The sequence below is a fragment of the Marmota flaviventris genome, chromosome 4, assembly GCF_047511675.1.
Source record: "Marmota flaviventris isolate mMarFla1 chromosome 4, mMarFla1.hap1, whole genome shotgun sequence".
Classification (NCBI taxonomy): domain Eukaryota; kingdom Metazoa; phylum Chordata; class Mammalia; order Rodentia; family Sciuridae; genus Marmota; species Marmota flaviventris.
Window position 1 is genome coordinate 155910415 of NC_092501.1, and position 19213 is coordinate 155929627.

The following is a 19213-nucleotide window of genomic DNA, read 5'->3' on the forward strand; positions in this document are numbered from 1 at the left end:
AGATGAGCACTTGGTTTTTCTCCTTCAATCTGTTAGTGCGAGAATTTTATTCCTATATTTTCCAAGATTATGGAGATAAATTCTGACTCAATACCTCATACCAGATAAAATGATTAATTTTAAGTACTGTTGGGTTGTGTTTGCTATTTATTTTGTTTAGGATTGTTGTATCTGCCTACAAATGGAAAACAAATTGTTCCATAATTCTTCTTTCTCAGAATGCACTGGTCTGATTTTGGAAACAATATTAAACCAGCCTCAAGATATTAGGCTAGGCGTGGGCTCTGCTTCCTGTTCTGTTCTCTATGGACAGTTTCTCTGAGGTAGTGAGTCCTTAAAGCTTTCATAGACTTTTTGGGAATGGTTTTAAGTACCACTGCATTATTCAATTAACATATAATATACATGGATAAAAGTCTATTTTATATAATAGAAATCACAGACGTTCTCTTGGTGATTTATTTTGCTCAACGCTGAAGTTCAAGTTGAAGTTCAAGTCGAAGTTCGTTTGTTCTGACTGCTGTAGAGCATTGCATTTTGCAACGTAAGGTACCCATCCTACAGCTGATGTGCCTTTCTGTGGTCCTTGTCTTTGACTACTGCTTCTGAGGGCATTCAAGGTGGCGCCCTTTGATGAGCATGTGTTTGCATTTCTCTTGTCCAGAGGTGGATTTGCTGAGTCACACAAAGCATGGAGCTTTAGCAGATGCTCCTGATTAGATTTCAGAAATGATTACCATTTTCTATTTTTTTTCTTGAGTTTTAGTAAGTTATATTTTTCTAGAAAATTGTCTATTTCATCAGTTATTGGTATGAATTAAGTATTTTTAGATTTTTTTTAAAGTCTATCATTTATCCCTTCTATTATTCCTAATTTGATTCATTTGTGCTTCTTTCTTTGTCTTTTTATCAAGCTTGCCAGATTTATCCCTTTTATTTGACCTTTTAACAGTGAACACTGGGGCGGGGCTAGGGTTGTGGCTCAGCAGTGGAGCCCTCGCCTAGCACATATGAAGCCCTGGGTTCAATCCTCAGCACCACATATAAACAAATAAATGAAGGTATTGTCCAACTACAACTAAAAAATAAATATTAAAAAAAAACCAAAACAGTCAACACTGGGTTTTATTGATTCCCTCTATGAGTCTTTTTTGTGAGTAAACTATGCCATCAACATACACCAGACTCTGATGTGTTCATGTCTTCCCACAACATCAGAATTTATTGAATATCAATACGTTCACAGGCTACATCACTTTCAGCAGCTTTAATTCACCAGATGTTTGTGGCTCACTGGTAACCAGGACAAGGCAATCTCAGGTTCTCTTATGCCATTCCAATCTTAATTATTACTGTCTCTAGAACTCCAGTCACATACCACACTTCACACAGTGGCACACCAGTTGCAGGTTGTCAGTGTTAATGGTTCATAGTGGTCACCAGGTTTTAAGCGGTAGCACTGAGAGCAGAGGCAGAGAGAGCAGAAGAGTCCCTCCAGGTGCTTAGATGAGTAAGAACCAGCTGGAAGCATTGTTCAGGGTGCAGAGCTGTTCAGGACGAGGAGCTTCCTCTGGGTGAGGGTCTGGATGGCAGCAGTTTTGAAGGGGGCCACATCAAGCAGGGAGATCCAGCTAAGATGAAGCCCCAGGACAGAGTCAGGAGTCATGACTCAACTTGTTCCCGGATGGTCTGAGAAGACCATCAGTGTGTGCCTCCGTATTCTTGTTTTGAGTGGCTCTTCTCTTATGTGTTTCAGGTGGGTAGGATTGTTATTTGCTGGTCTGGTGTGTCTGATAAGCTCACAGGTCTGCTTTCTTGGATATGAAGTCTATTTATTTGATAGGTATATAGCAACATCAGCTTTCTTTGATTAATATTTCTCTGACATTTTTTCCCGTCTCTTTATATTTCACATTTGTTAGCTGGAGGGGAAGTGGGAATGGTTTCGGTTTCCCTAATTTTTATTCTGTTTTTTTCCCCAAATCTGTCTTGAGTTTTTTCATAATACCTTATTCTTTTCTTAAGTCACCTTTGTGTATCTTAGTCTCTTTAGGACTTCTGTTTTTAATAATCACTTTCCAGGTTGTTCTCTATTGAAGTCCTTGTGGATTTCTTTCTTTTTTTTTTAAAGAGAGAGAATTTTAATGTTTATTTTTCAGTTTTCGGCGGACACAACATCTTTGTTTGTATGTGGTGCTGAGGATCGAACCCGGGCCACACGCATGCCAGGCGAGCGCGCTACCGCTTGAGCCACATCCCCAGCCCCTCCTTGTGGATTTCATCCTGTTTGTTATACATGGTTTTCTCCTTGTGGATTTTGTGCTTCTGGGTTCTGAATCTTTTACCACTGGAGCCTTACCTATAATATATCCCATGTAGTCCCAGAGCAGGAGAGGATCTGTCCAGGATGATTTTGGAGGCTTTTTGTTTGGAGGTGTGGAGATGAAATTCAGGGCCTTGCACATACTAGGTAAGTGCTCTACCACTGAGCTACACTGCCAGCCCTCTTCAGTGTAACTTTGGGTTTGCTTCTGGTTGGCCCCTTAGATGCATCCATCTCCATCCCTGAGCTAGCTTTTATTTTTTGTTTGTTTGTTTGTTTTCAGTGCTAGAAATTAAACCCAGGGCCTCGAGTATGCTAAGCAAGGGCTCCACCACATAACCCTTTTTAAAACAGGGTCTTCTAATGTTGGCCAGGCTAACCTTGATCTTGTGATCCTCCTGCCTCAGCCTCTTGAGTAGTTAGGATCACAGGAGTTTTTCTATAACTTTGATGAGTTCTGAGACTCATGTGTACATATGTAGTGAAACTTAAACCCTAAATTTGCCCCAGTTTGTTCCCATTTCTCAGGCAGGAGCAGGAGTCCTCTCCCTGAGAAGGAAAGGCTCTGGGGTGTGATTTTTGAGGGGGTGGGGGCAGGTGGCGGGTAGATAATTAGGGATTGAGTTCAGGGGCATTCAACCATTGAGTCTTATCCCCATCCCTTTTTTTGTATTTTATTTAGAGACAGGTTCTCACTGAGTGGCTTAGGGCCTCACTAAGTTGCTGAGGCTGGCTTTGAACTCACAGTCCTCCTGCCTCGGCCTCCCAAGCCACTGGGATTACAAGTGTGCACCACATGCCCTACTGGGGTTTGATTTTTGTTAACCTCTCTTTCACTGGGGTACTGCCAGTTAAAGGTTGTGCCTTTTAGGCAGACAGTTGATCTCCTAGTCACTGCCTCTTTCAAACCCAGGGCCTTATCCCCTGAGCCCACTAGGGATGACCCCACGGGTCTGTGTGGCAGGGCCTGGGTTTACCCCCATGCCTCTGCCTAGGCAGCCTGTTGGATTCTGTTCTGGTTCCCAGAGTCCATTTGTTTCTCATGTTGTGAAACCTTCCATTCCTTCCTTTTGTGTTCAGGTACACATAAAATATTTTCAAATATTTAATCTAGTGTTTTTAAGTCTTGATAGTAGGCAGATTTTCAGGTTATCTTAGCCTGTGATTTTTGCCATAACTGGAAGACATCTAGAAATAGAGATTTAAGTTAGAAAATTCAAAGATTGAAACATAGCTAAAGAAATTTAAAAGCATCATGTAATACATTTTTCTTCACAGAGTTACCTTTTTTTATTGGTGACATAGACTGAGCAAGAAATGACATTACTATCACGATTAAGTATCCATAAAGCCACTCTCAGAAGGGTGGTCGCTGATCCTGACTTCTGAGTCTTTTGCTCTGTTTGTGTGACGTCCCTTTCCTCTCTGGCCTGTTGCTGGACTAGGTTGTGTTACCGCCTGCCGTCCAAGCACACTCAGACTCTACCTACATAGGAGGACTGGAGGAGATGGGGTGCAGAGGAGGAGTGGCTCCTTAAAGAGCGGCTGGAGAAACCCAGCTTTCTGCCTCTAGTGAGATGGCCTCCTGCAAAGGCTGACCATTGTTGGGACAGAGTCCATGGGGACGGTGGGGACACAGGCCAAGATTAGGAATGTCTGATCCTTCATGACCAGTTGCACAAACTGGTTTTCTACCTCCTGTTACTCTGCACCTTGAGCAGGCTGCTGGCTTTATCCTGTCGTTTGAAGGGGGCTGGGAAACTTTAGGACTTGAATTGCTGGCCTGGAGCAGATGAGTACATTCCATTCCCTGTCCCTCTATGTGGCCACCTGGAGAGAAACCTCCTCTAGGCCTGGTAGTGGTTCTGCTCCTGATGTCTTATGATTGTGTTACTCTCTTTTCAGGGAGGAATGATCAATTGGAATCGTCTTTTCCCTCCTTTACGTCAGCGGAGAAACATAAACTATCAAGATGGTCGTCGGTCAGAACAGCAGGCCTCCCCTCCTCTGGAGGTTTCTGAGGAACAGGTAATCAGCCACACCTGGTATGGCTGTGCTGAGGTTTAGCCAGCAAGAAGTCAAGCCCTGGGTTTTGTAACCTGGCATGGTGGTGCATGCCTATAATCCCAGCTACTCAGGAGGCTAGAGCAGGAGGATCACAAGTTCAAGGCCAGTGTGGGCCACTTACTGAGACCCTGTCTCAAAATAAAAAGGGCTGGGGATTAACTCAATGTATAGAGTGCTGACCTAGAGTGCATAAGAACCTGGGTTCAACCCCCAGTAGCAGAAAAAAAAAAAAAGAAGGGGAAAAAAAAGGAAGGGAAGGGGGAGGAAAGAAAATAAAAGCTTGATTTTGAAAGAAATCAGGCATATCAATACAAAGATTTTTATAGCAGCTAAATTGCCACCAGGGACAACAACTTTGGACCTTTATTAGCAGCTGTGGTAGGTCTTATGTGTTTGAGGAAGGTTTGATTTAGGAAAAAGAAATGCATTATGATGGCTGATTTTAAAATCTGTTTTATTTTATTTATACAAGAAGCTAATGAAGTTGGTTTCCTACAAAAGGTGGGAAAGAAGTAGAAAGATAAGGAGAAAGTAGCACTTTTGGTATGGTTTTGACTTGTGATTTTAAATCATATTAATATTGTACATATTTGAAAAGCAGATCAACAAGAATAGGCACCAATGTAAAATTGAAAAAAAAATGATTCAACTATATTTCAAATGAATAACATAATCACATTAAATGGAAATTAATTTCAGTAATTTTTGAACAGTCTAAAGAAAAAAACTATAAACAAATCTTAAGACTCTTCTTTGTAGGTTTATTTTTCATAGTAGCATGGGAATGGGATTCTAAAATTATGTCACGTGTATTAGGAAATACAGGAAATAGGTGTCATACTGTGGAAAAAGGAAGGAACAAATATAGAACATGGGACAGCAAGGAAGAACCCTTGGGGGCTGGATCAGAACTAGCATGTCTGCACAAACCATGATTGTGTGTGTGTGTGTGTGTGTCCTTACACACACACCTGCCCTTGCTCTGACTGATAGGGATCAGAAGCCGATGACATCCTAGTAGCATTGAGCACACCCAGTGCCCAGATCTGTTTCCAAATAGTTTTCCCCACTGAAAGGAACCAGACCTCTTGAGAGAAATGGTGGGCCCAGGCCCAGGTGGGGAGGAGCAAGATAACCTTGAACATCTTGTGCAGGTAGTGGGGAAGTGCTCAGCAACTGGTGGGGCATGTCATAAGGACTCCCGAGCCCGCTGAGGGTCCCCTGGCCACATCTATCCTGAATTTGAGCACATAAATGAGGACAGTAGTATGGTATAATCCATTGAGGGAGAATTCGTGAGTTTATACCGATATTAATAGATAAATATTACATAAATACCTACACAGAAGAAAGGAAATGCATTTCCTTTTAGTAGAATTTCACATACTGCAGAAAGCATAGCAGTATTGGAAAATTACTTTTGTAACCATCATGGTAAAAATAAAAATCAGTTCAGGGAAGAATCATCAGTATGTGAAGACTTGGGGATGAATATACTCTCACAGTATGTCTGCACAAGTTACTTAATTATAAAAAGAAAACAGTAACTGTATATTGAGCAACCCCTTCACCGAGTTACCAAAGTAACATTAGCAGTGCTGAACAGAGACATCATGCTCACACCCTGAGAGGCGCACGGCTGTTGAGTGCTACACTCAGGCACAGAACTTCACCAGTATGAGGGACATTCTCTAAAATACCTGGCCTATGCTCTTCAGGAACCCTCATGTCACAGACCATTCTATATTACCGGAACTGGGGAGCCTTGCCACCTCGATAGTGAACAAGATTCAGTATCGATACTGAACAAGATTCTCTATAGGGAAAATCAGGGGCTGGGGAGGCCCTTTTAGGATGAGATTATACTGTAAATTAGAAATAGTATCATGTTCGTGTTAAATTGCAGGATTTGGCATCCATACTGACGAGTTAGGAAAGAGAATACTCTTGTTTTTAGACAATGCGCACAGAAGCATTAAAGGAAGTTAAAGGGAGCTGTGTGCAGCCCACCCTTGGGTAGCTCAGGAACAGTCTGTGAGTGAGAGTGAATGTGCACATGCTCTGTGTGTGCAGACAGAGAAACAGGGAAAACAGTTAACAAAATAACAGTTGCTGAATCTGAATGAAGATGTAAATAGGGTTTCTTGTTACTATTCAGGAAACTTCCCCAAGTTTGAAATTATTTCAAACTGGAAATTTTTCTTCTGTGTATGCTGTTTTTTTTCTCATCAAACAAAGCAAATCAAGATCATCATTTCACAACTGGCCACACCATGCCTGGAGGTTCCTCATCTCTTAGCCCTAGAGTAACAAAGAGCAGGGCACCCAACCTGGTGGCAAAACTGTGTCCTCAGGTTTTCTGGAACTCTACCAGTGGCCCTTAGAGAGGCTCCCCCAGCACCCCTGGATTAGACCATGGTAAATGCTTTTGAGAGAAACTAAAATGTGCCTGACAACTGTGCCTGTCCACCCCTTGGCTCAGGCGGGCAGGGGGCTGTGCAGCCAGAGCACTTCTCCTCTACCTGTTTAGAGAACTTTTCAACAACTGCTGTCCCCAGGGATAAGATCTTTATAGTAACAGATTGAAAAGTAAGATAATAGTCTCAAATCCAGGTGGAAAGATCAAACTTCTGTTACCTTATTGTTTACTTGGTATAGCAGTGAGTCACCTTCTTCACGAAGCCGTTAAGGGCATGAGGTATTTAAAGGTGAGATATTTCTTGGTTTTGGCACTTTGACAGGGAAAGAGTGTCAAAAACAGAGAACAAGAAGAATGTGTGTAATTGAAGTCTTTAGGGGTTTTTAAAAAATGAATCACTTTTCCTGATCCTCCCAGAATGATAACAGTGAGGTTAACATGATGTCCATATCAGTCTAAAGCAGCAGTTAATTCTCCCCTGCTCTGGGTTGTGAGAAGATGCACATGTGCAAGAGGTTATTTACACTTTCTTGCTCACTGATTTTTCTAAGTCTTGCTTTTTGTGGTTCTTGATTATCCTGAAAGTGGCAGATACAAACCATCATGGCACTAAAGACACAGGGCTCACAAGTGTTATTTATTATGCAGTCTCAGCATTTCTTGGGTAGGTGCTACAGTGAGTATAAAAGATTAAAAAAAAAAAAAACCACTGATCCTCCTTTCAAGATGTTTATGATGAAGTGTACAGAGTTACTGTATGAGCTCTCGATTAGTTTGTTAATGCTAGCTACTGTCTAAAATATTATGTTAATAAAACATTAAGCCAACTTTAATAACTTTTTATCCTTAATTTTTTAAATGTGTTTGTAAATGAGTCATATAATGCATTAAAGAAGCTTCATAATTTTCTAAACCCAGAAAAATAGCAGAAAACTTCATATAAGCATTTCTAATAACCATACACCTCAGATATTTTTAATGAGAGTTATTCAGTAAAATCCAGTAGATGGGAAGTATATGCAATGAATTTGAAAGCAGAATGTTCTTTTGAGAAAGTGTGCCTCCTTCCTCAGCCCAGTCTTAGTGTAACAGACGGCCATAGACATCTGCCACCTCTTCTACATTTGCTTTTTTTGCTGTTAAGATTTTTTGGTTTCTCAGAACCCAGTCTTGTTTTTGGTGGGTACACCCATAGCACCTTTGCCTCGGAGATGCCATCCCTGTCCCTCTTAACATGGCCACAGGGTAGATCCCATGGGGGCAAGCTAGGCAAGGCTGCAGAGCCCTGAGCTGCACCTTGTGCCTCACGCTGCCCAGACTGGCAAACTACACAGACTGCTAAAGGCAGTCCCCGGGAACTGAAGGACAAGACGCCTGCTCTGGCCATCGTGGTGCACACGTGCAGAGAGGAGCATGAGGGAAAAAGCCGGTCCCTGCCGGATTACAGAACTTTCCAAGAAGTGGGCCGAGGGGTGGGGGATGTCGGATGAGCCGTGGAATAACAAGTGACCGTGAGAAGCAGCTGTGCAGGAGCGAGGCTGCAGGGCTGCCAGGAGGACCAGAAGGGTGTCACCAGCTCCAGGTCCAGTGAGGGTCAGGTAGTGTAGAGGGTCCTGCCAGGCGAGTGATGGAGGAGGGGAAGGAGAAGGAGGAGGGGAGAGGAAGACCAAAGGAGATAGGGTCAAAACCAAGAGCTAGCTGTCCAGTGAACTCCCTTCAGTAATCGAATGTGCTGAGGTGTCTTCTATCTTCAGAATAAGGATATCTGCCTGTCTGTCTCTCTCTTTCTTGTTTTATAGTACTTTTATAGCTTTCTTGTTTTATAGTACTGGGAATCTAACTTAGGGCCTTACATGCTGAACAAGCACTCTACCACTGAGCTACACCCAGCCCTTTTTTATAAATTTTATTTTGATACAAGATCTCACTAAGTTGCCCAGGCTGGACTCAACTTGCAATCCTCTTACCACAGCCTTTCAAGTAGCTGGGACCACAGGTATGTGCCACCACACCCAGCTTCTCTTTTTCTTTCTTTCTTTTTTTTTTTTTTTTTTTCTTAAGCTGGTATTTTTATACTACACTAATATTCAAAATTAACAAATAATGAAATATGGACATATTTACATATTTTTAAATCAAAGGAGAAAAAATTATTAAGTGTGTCTCTTTTGAACCCTCTGCAAGGTTTAAAAAAAATGACCGTTCAGATGAAATCAGACGAGGAAGTTAAACAGGACAAAAAAAGCTAGGACTTAACAAAAGGAAGATAAACAAATTTCCACTTCCTCTCTTCCATTCATGTCTTGATACTGAGGTAAATAAAGTAGGATTTCCTGCCATGACGGAGTTTAGAGCCTAGTGCAGGGAGACAGGCCTGGAAACCACTGCCAGGAAAAGGCTCATCTGCTGTTGAATTGGTGCTGTGAGGGTCAGGGCAGTGGCCTTCACAGGGAAGGGGCCCAGTGGAAGTTCACCAGACTCAGGTGAAGTTGGCACAGAGGGCAGGGCAGGACACTGTCTGGAAGCAGGCGGAACAGGTTCCCCAAGGCCTGACACACAAGCATGAACTCTGCTGTTAGGCTGCAGCCATGGGAGGGTTAAACAGGAAATGACATCATCATGGTTCCCCAGATGGTGGACTAGACATAGAAGAAGAGGTAGCTCCTTATCACAGCCACAGCTATAATTTCTTCCATCCTGCCTAGAAAACATGGTGCACCTGGGTGCTTGGAAGACTCTGGCCCAACCAAGTGCCACTCAGTACCTTAGTGACAATTTTATAACACAGGATACAGGTCATGTGGATTCCATTTATGTCCTCTGAGATTTCCATTAGCCCAAGAAGAGAGAGAATTGTAGGATACTTCAAAGTCTTAACTGATAAACTAGCAAATGTGTTTTCTGAAACAAATGTGTTATCTGAAAATCAATATCTTAATGAAGTTCTCTCAACACAGGCTTCCTTACCACGTCTCCAAAAACCCACCTAAACCTTGAGCCTCTGGAAGCAGAGCCCTCACTAATGCCCACGTGTGCACCCTCTGTGTCTGGTCTGAATACTCATGGTTGCTGTAAGCAGGTGTTGGTTTTGTGCCTCACATGGTGTCTGGTTTCCCTGGTAGACAGGAGCTCCCTGAGGGCTGGGACCAGGTCAGCCCCATTTCCTCCCCGCAGAGCCTGACACACTCAGGTACTCAGTGTCAGACAGAGAAGGTGTGCTCCGTGGGCTTCCCTTTCAGAACTTGAGTTTTCACTCAGAGCTGTGCTAGACAGTTGAGCTGTGTCAGATCTTTCCACCTCTGTGAATCTGGTTGATTGGGAGTGTTTCTTCACAAGACACCAAAGGTACACTTGTTACAATGAAATATCAGGTGACAATTGGATAATTAAACCATCTTTGTTGTGGTGCCCGATCCTGCTGGGTGCTTTAAAAAAGATATAGGCAGGAAGCTCGCTCAACCCTTATGGAGGACCTACTACCTACCTGACCCAGAAGCAGGCAACAGGGGCCAAAGAGGAGAGTCTCTGGGCAGCCCAAGGCCAGGCAGGATGTAAAATAACTTGGAACCACTCCTCAACCAGGAGGTGTGAGAAAGGAACATCAGAGGACAGGGAAGGGAGAGCCACACTGCCTCACTGAATCCTGGAGGAACCTTGCATCAGAACGCAGGGAGGGGCAGCTGGTGCTGTGAGGTGAGTTGAAGAGCCAGCTGTGTCCCCTGTTATCCAGACAGGGTGTGCATGTGGCCTACCACATAAGGGCAATCCCCTTACGTGACTGACCCCTAGGGATCAGGTGGGGGCCACCATAAGGTGGGTATTGCTTTCTACAAGCGTTAGAATTTGGGAAGTAAGAACCCCAAACACCCTTTGTTTTTGACACCCTTAGCTAAAGGGAAGTTAAATAAAACCACAGTGTCATTTGGACAAAGGGAGCCCAGTTGTCCCTGATGGGAGTTAGTAATGAATGTCATTGGAACAAATGTCCCATTTTACAAGTTACAAAAAGGAGTTAATTATGAATACAAAGTGGGGTTTCACTAGTTTCCTTGGATAAGAATTATCTTGAGGTGGAAGACATGCGTACACATAGCCCAATCATAGATGTTTAAATTTTTTTAAAAAGGGAAAGTGGTATAGATTTATCTCCATCTCTAGGATTTTCCTCATTCAGTGTGGTCTCTTTGGAACGGTGATATGGGAAAAGTGTATTCCATCTTGTTCTTCGGAAGGTTGTCAGCTGACAGTGACAGTGCTTTGTGGTGGCGCCTGTTCCTGTCTGGGTTCCCTACCTTGGGTCAGCCAGCCACAAGGCTGCGTCACAGGGGGTTGCAGAGGGCTGCTGACGCTGTGGTGTCTGGCCCATGACACAGGCAGCTGATGCAGGAGAAGTTGCCCCTGGTGGGCACCTGGGCATGCCCATGGTCACATTCAGCCCCCAGAGGCAAAGCCAGGCTCTGCATCTACTGCAGTCCCAGCCTGTGGTTGGTGTCCGAAAGTCAAATCATCCCTGCGCCTCTCCTCTGGCACATCACAGAAGACAGACATTGGATAGTACATTTGAAGAACTTTTAGGGGGAGGGTACCAGGGATTGAACTCAGGGACACTTGACCACTCGATCACCAGCCCTATTTTGTATTTTATTTAGAGACAGGACCTCACTGAGTTGCTTAGCACTTTGCCATTGCTGAGGCTAGCTTTGAACTCGCGATCCTCCTGCCTCGGCCTCCTGAGCTGCTGGGATTACAGGTGTGTGCCTCTGCTGGCATATTTGAGTCTGAATAGACAGTTGTGTAAAAGACAAGAGTAGAGGACCCTGTTTGGACAGTAACCAACCATAGCTAGCTTCTAAACAAAGTTAGAGAAAAAGACGGTTTCGATTTTTGGACTAAAAACTGAGCTGCACTGATCTGATGTTTCGCGGTGAGGATTTTCAACGGAAACTCTGCTGTGGGAGCAGGAGGAGGGTATTCACGGTGCTCTGAGAGCGAATGTTGAAGGACAGGCTCAGAAAACTCCCATGGGCATTTTGTAAGTTTTCCAGACAGACGGCTGTTGACAGTGTGGCTGACTCAATGAGAGTGTGTGTAGCCCTGCTGTTGGCTCTGCTCACGGCAGAAAATGCTCCGTCGTGCCTGTTCTTGAAGACTTTTGAGTGTCTTCACTCTCTTGTTTTGTCCTTGAGATGCTTATGGCTATTTTTGCCAGAGGACCACCAATTTCTTAAAGAACTCGCACAGCTCAGATGCCCCAGCTTCATGCTCCACGACCAGAGCACTGAGTGCACCACCCTGTCCCTTGGGTGGAAATGAGGCAGACCTGGCCAGGACCTCAGGGAGCCAGACAGCAGGGGGCCGGCTGCACCTGCTCATCCTGGCTTGAACCACTGGGTTTCAACTGGCCATGATGTGCTTTCGTTATCTGGCCAAATCAAACTGAGAGACTACAGTGAGGATTTCCCCTCCCTTGGGTGTTAAATCTGATCAGGTTCTCATGGTTAGACCTGAGGTTTCTCATCCCATAGCTGAACTGCAAAGATAGGAAGCAGCCCACAGAGAAGCCATTAGTTTAGGCTTTGGGTGTGATTTAATACATGTGGAAGCTAAAATCTCTGCTTTGGCTGGGGCAGGAGGTGGGCTGAGTTTCTATAAATACCATTATTCATATAATCACTGGGATTGAGTATCTGCTAGAATCTATAAAGTATTTCCAAGAGTCACTAAAATAATGCTGGCCTTTTTGTTAAAATTCTATGTTCACCTTTTAAAAAAGAAGGCTGTCCCCATCCTCTGGCTTCATTTGGTCTCATCATGTTAGATTTCTTAGGCCAGTTCTTGTTTATGTCATTTTAAACTAGAAATCTGCAGCATGTGGCCCTCTTGGTTTCTAAGTGTGAACTGGAGAGGCCTCACTTTTGTCTTTCTGCCATTGAAACAGAGGAATTGGTCTTCGGAGCACTCCTGAGTCCTTCACAGAAGAGGCAGGAATGGGACGCGCTAGGATTGGGCAGCGAGGGCTTCTCTGAGCCAGTAGGTGCTAAGGTCCACAGCAGTCATTTTTAGTGCCCACCAGAGAAAGCTGTGGGTGTCTGTTCTTTGTGTGGCTAGTTGTTACTCCCATTCTTACCACCTGGACTGAACTCAGGGATGGCCTGAAGAAGGGGCAGCAGGGGCTTCCCTCCAGGTTGGCCGGTTTTCACCCACATACTTAAGCCCAAGCATACACTTTCATTTATCCATGTTGTGTTCTGCTTGTGAGAGGAGCTTGACACGTACCATTTCTTACTATAAATGTTCATTTAAAAAAAAAAAAAATGCTAACTATTTCTACTTAGTCATTTTCTCTGACAAACATACCCAGTTTATCAGCAATGAAAACCCTCTAATCACACTGGTCTTCTCACTTCTAAAGAACATGCAAGGTCCAAACCAGCTCCGTCCTAAGTGGGCCTGGTGGCCCACCTCAGCCTGCATTGCCAGCCCACAGCCTGCTCAGATGGCAGAAAGTCTTCTGCAGAGACCTGTGAAAAGCCAGGCTGGGCCGTGAGCCAGTGCCAGTGTGCGTGTGGTTGCACACGCCTAAGAGGGAATGACCTCAGAAGGAAGAAAAGCTTTTGCTCCTCACGCTGGACATTGCTTATGTGGCTAAGACACAGTGGCATTCCAGACAATGGGGCCCCTGCAGCCTGGCTGCTGCTCTGCTGTGGCGGCCTGCATGTCACCACCTGCCATCAGCATCTTCACCAGTGGAGGAAAGGTCAGGTGCCCCAACTTCTGTTGAACTGGGCTCTGCAGCTCCAGTGAATCCTGACCCCCATGCTGTGCTAATGGAGAGCAAATAGATTTGCTCCTGCTGGCCAGGTGCACAGAAGCAGCCGGTCCTCAGCTGTGCTTGAGGTGACCAAGAGGAATAGTAAAGGCAGCCTTTTCCAAGCCATTGAAGTGGGCCTGCGGTTTCACTTTTGCAGAGATAATGGATGGAAAGAAGGTGGCTGACAGCTCCTCACTGGCCTGGGACAGAGTTCCCTAACTGCAGACGGTTGAGACCAACAGCTTAAGAGCTCGTGTCAATCCTGCCCAGTCCAGAGATTTCCCTCTTATTGCAGTGCAATCGGTGCTGGTCCCCCAGCCCATCCCCCACCCCGGACACGGGGCTCCAGAAAGGATGGGGACTAACACTCAGCTTCAAAATGCCCCTAACGAAAGGAGAAAGTGAATCCCAAGAACAGGATGGCAAAATTGATATTTGGCATCTGGCAGAGCCTAAACCAGGTGACTTGTGAACATCAAAAAGATTGTGTTCATCCAAGGTACCACAGTAATCTTGCTGGCACAGGATGTCACCAGGATGCTGTGTGACATCTCAGCACCAACGAATTTGAAAAGTTTACTAAGCAAATTTCAGGGTGATACAAATTTGAGGGAGATAACTAACCTGGTTGACAACAAAATTAAAATAAAAAATAATTCATTTTAGTTGGCTAGAAAACAGGCAGGGATGTGCAATGTCATGTGCCTAGAAGTGAGGATTGAGAAACCTGGTCTGAAGAGCTTCAGGTGAAATTTCCCAAAGGTTTTCAGTGTAAATTCTCACTTTTTGAAAGAATTATGCTGTTTCTACTTGGTCATTTTCTCTGTCTGGTAAACACCAAGTCCCACGATAAGGCTCCCTGCGCAAAGCACGTGTGCACACAAGTCTGCTTCCTCAAAAGCGTCCTGTGCTGTCTTCATCTAAGTGGACGGCAAGGTCAGAGGAGGGCGGCCCTCCAGCACCCAGGACTCAGGTCAGCCCACGCCCGCGGTGTTGTGCTCTGTTCTAGGCACATTTTGAGGTGATGCATAAATGAGAGCATGGGACAGAAGGGACCAGGCTGGAAGCTGCTGGATCCTGAAACACAGGAATGAACAAAGCAGCCATAGCCCTTCTTCTCAGAGAGTTTACAGTCCAGTGGTGGGGACAGCCTCAGTGAGCCCGGGACAAGAAGGTGGGACCCCCGAGGACTTCTCGTCCTGAGTCCTCTGGACTAGGAGACGTTGGGGAGAGCAGGCACTCCAAGAGCCCACAGGTGAAGAGCCGCTGATGGGCCAAGGGAAGAGACCCCTCCCAGGCAGAGGCAGCACCCAGCCAAGGGGCAACCACGGAGCCAGGGGGCTGGGAGTGTTCCCCAGAGGAGCCAAGGGATAGAGGGAGAAAGGAAGTGATACGCTGGCCACACAGGGAAGAGCAGGTCCACCACTCTTCTCCTGCCCCTGCTTCTCTCAGGGGACTCTGGGTGTCACCAAGTGGGAGTGAGGTGCGCGTGCACAGGGCTGTCACATCCTTCTCCTGGGAAGGGGACGTGGGGTTGCTTTCTGCCACTTCAAAGGGCAAAATTAGGACCTGTGACGTCCCATGAAGATCAGGTTCTGCTTGTACAAGGAAGAACTTTCCACTAGATATGCAGAGCAACCCTGGTGCCTTGGGCCAAGGCTGATATTCTAGAAAAGGTGAGTATTTCCTTGGGAGGGAAACGAAGCTAGAAGATTTCTGTGTTCTCTCCAGGCTGTCCATCAAGCCAGGGAGTTGCGCTCAGGGCACCTGTGGGCACCGCCTTGCTGTGCCTGGGCCACATCTCACTGGCTCACCTGGGTGGACCCCCGCTACAGCACAGGCCTGTCCTCTAGTCAGCAGCCACATCGAGGGTGCAGCCCGCTGTGCATTTCTGTGACGGTGGAGCTGGAGTGGAAGTAGTCGGGAGGAGCAGCCCTCCTGCTGCAGAGTTAGGTCCTAGTCTTCACCCTGTCAGTGCTCACAACCTGTAATGAAATGAATGACGCCTTCAGTTTCTAAACACCAGCTAGCACTCCACTTCTGAGAAGCGTCCCCTCCTGTGTATCCCCACGCCCTCTCAGCAGTTTCCCTAAGGCTCTTGAGGGAGGTGGGGACTGGGCCTGGGGGTCCCCTGAGTCCTTTCCACTGCCCTGCACCCTCTTCTTCTCACTGGGGCCTTCCATCATGTTGGCCCTGCCAGTCAGCCCCTCCTCCAGCCCTGTGCACGCGGACCTCACCCCCACTCGGTGACACCCAGAGTTCCCTGAGCAGGGGCAGGAGAAGAGTGGTGGACCTGTTCTTCCATGTGTGGCCAGTGTATCACTTCCTATCTGAAAGGAATTCTTAAATGGTGAGGGAGTCCTCAGGTCAGTCCACAGAGCCTCTTTAATGCATATGTCATTGAAAATCTCAACGGTTATAAGAGTATCATCTCTTACCATGTTGGTGCAGGTATGATCAATTTTAATATAAGTGCAAAAACTGGATTCCTGTAGCTAATCCAAGGCTATCAATATTTTTATAGTCCTTCTTAGTTGGGAAAACAGATTACAGGTAAACTTTAGTAATATTGCCGATTCAAACATTGGAGACTGTACAAAGTGCAGGAAGCTGCATTCGTAGCCCCAGGATTGGTGTGGCTGTGTCCCCGCGGGCTTCAGCTGCCTCACACCAAGCTCTGCCTCCTGTGTACATGGCCACCACTGCTGCTGCCTGCAGAGGCCACAGGCGGACAAGGCCTCAGCCCCCAGAGGCAAGGGCTGATGTGTTACCCAAGGACTGAAAGCGCGTCGTGATCCTCAGGAGCAAGCGTCCAGTGAGGCAGTTCACATGCATGTGACACCTGCCTGTCCTAGGTCAGAGCAGAAGCTTGATCGGGAGTGTCCCAGTGATGCATTCTGACCCCTTGTGCCTGGCTGCTCCTAAGGCCTGGTCCCAGTGGGTCACTGACCCTGAGAAGCCCCATTTCCTCAACTATAAAATGAAGTTATATGAGATAATAATGCATATTTATTGACCATATGTAGTAAATTGGTACCTGTTATGCTTTTTAGAACAGAAGATTTCACATTGGAATAGAAACCAGTTAGTTGGTTTGGGTTCTTTTTTGGGGGAGGAGGTGGTGGTTTCAGTTTTGACCCTTCCTACAAAGTTCACACAGGAGCCTTTTGGGGGTCGGAGGATAAGCAGTGCTGTCGCCAACCTCCTGGATTCTGCTGTCTGTTCACAGGTCGCGCGGCTCATGGAGATGGGATTCTCCAGAGGTGACGCTTTGGAAGCCTTAAGAGCCTCAAACAATGACCTCAATGTGGCCACCAACTTCCTACTGCAGCACTGATGTTCCAGTCCAGCCACTGACTGGCAGTGGCATGGTCCCCACCACCACCTCAGCCCAAGTACCAAGAAGGCTCTGGCAGCGATGTCTCACGGGGAGAGGGTGGTTCCCACTGCACCTCTTCTCTGTCTCCGAGATGATTACTGTTGTAGTACCAAAATAAGTTTGCCATTAAATTAGCATGTATTTTCTATCTTTATTTTTTTATTAGGCATTTTCCTTAATCTGGAGAATCATCATTCATTCCTACTGTGTTCAGGTGCATTAAAATTGCAGATTTCTGTGGGCAATTGAAAAGCAGTCCAGATGGGAAACCATTACTATTGTAATGTTCTTACCGCAGTGACTTTTCCTATGTACCCTCTGATCATCGCCACCATGAAGAGGGACAGGTAATGGTACTTCAAGAAAGGACACGTAAAAGTATTCTTTATTCTTTATGGACTTTTTTAATCACGATTTTTTTGTTGTTGAACTTTGTTCAAATCCCACTGGCTGTCAGTGTCCCCACTTCCCAGGGGATGAGCTGTATCCATCGGGCCTCGGTGATGAGGGAGAAATTAAAGCTCATCCCAGCTCCACACTGTTCCAGCCTGTTCCAGTCAGGGAATTTCTCCAGCTCATTCTCCCAACTTCCATTACAAATAATGATGGTAATCAAGTACTGACTTGAGGTTCTGGAATACACCATGACGCTTACTTGAGGTTAATTTTGCTCAGACAAGTCAGAGTTAGCCACTCAGGCTTGGGGGTGTCACAGGACAAAGGGAATAGTTGCTTTCTGGAGCCTTGCAGGGCTTTGCCAGAGAGCATGGTGGCTGACCCACTGCAGGCTTAGCCCCAGAAGAGAAGAGAAAGAGCCTTGCTGACCCTCATCCCGCTACAGGGCTAACCTATCTCCCTCCACGCTCACAGCAGGCCCATCTGGCAGCAGGTTCTCCCTGGCCCCGGGCCTGGCTCCTGTGGTGGGTGAGGCAGAGCAGACTGCAGAAATGCAGTCAGGGAGGTGGGGAGGCAGGAGGTGGCCACTGTGGTGTGACCAGCTCCAGAGCAGGTTGACTATTACCATGTAAGCGAATTGTGTGACTGGTATGTTCCACAAAACGAGCAGCACTGTATCAAATTGATGCAAATTTAGATGTGTGATACTTACAATAAAGTTTTTAATGTGTTTTACTTTTCAGTATTTTTAAATTAATTTTATTGGTGCATTGAGATCATATGTAACAATGGGATTCATGGTGATATATTCACACATGCACATAACATAACTTGGTGAGTTTGATCCCCAGAGCCGCCCCGTCCCATTCCTCTACTCTGCTGGGCTTCTGTCTGTTTTCATGAAATTCTCTCCCCCCACCCCCCCTTTTTTAATCTCTAGCTTCCACATTTGAGAGCAAACATAATGACCCTTGACTTTCTGAGTCTGGCTTATTTAGCTTTACATAATGCTCTCAAGTTTCATCCATTTTCCTGCAAAATAGCATAAGTTTGTTTTTTTTTATGGCTAAAAAGAAAATCCAGAGCACATATATACATTTTCTTCATTCATCTGTTGATGGACACCTAGGCTGGTTCCATAATTTGACCATTGTGAATTGCACTGTAAGCATGGGCATGCAGGGATCACTATGGTATGCTGACTTTAATTCTTTTGGGTAAATACTGAGTAGTAGTACAGCAAAGTCTTATGGTAGTTCCGTTCCTGGTCATTGGAGGAACCACCATACTGATATCCAAAGTGAGTGTTCTAATTTACAATCCAACAGTGTATAAGTGTCCCTTCCCCCACCCCCACACATCCTCACAGGCATTTATTCTTACTTGTATTCTTGATGATTTCCACAAAATTTCAGTGTAGTTTTTATTTGCATTTTCCATTGCTAAAAATTGTGTTTTTGATATTTGTTGGCCATTTGTATTTTTTCAAGAAGTGTCTATTTAGTTCATTTGCCATTTATTTATTGGGTTTTGTGTGTGTGTGTGTGTGTGTGTGTGTGTGTGTGTGTAAGTTTTTGAGTTCTTTATATATTCTGGATATTAATCCTTTAGAAGGAGCTGCACTCCCTGTGTCGGCTCTCTCTTCACACTCTTGTTTCGTTTGCTGTACAGAAGCTTTTTAATTTGGTATCATCTCTTATATTAATTCCTGGTTTTATTTTCTGAGCTATAAGAATCCTATTCAGGAAGTCATCACCTGCATCCATATGTTAAAGTGTTGAGTCTATGTTTTCTCCTAGCAATTGCAGATTTTCTGAT

General features: G+C 45.3%; 1 protein-coding gene across 1 annotated transcript in view; it reads left to right on the plus strand.

The window, feature by feature from the left end:
- Positions 1 to 18130, plus strand: part of Ubac2 (UBA domain containing 2) — a 155098-nt gene extending 136968 nt beyond the window's left edge. Inside the window, exons 8-9 of the mRNA XM_027938811.2 lie at positions 4229 to 4351; positions 16850 to 18130. Of these exons, the coding sequence (XP_027794612.1) occupies positions 4229 to 4351; positions 16850 to 16957 (231 nt within the window). The 3' untranslated portion in view covers positions 16958 to 18130. The remainder of the gene's footprint in view (positions 1 to 4228; positions 4352 to 16849) is intronic.
- The last annotated feature ends 1083 nt before the right edge of the window (positions 18131 to 19213 follow it).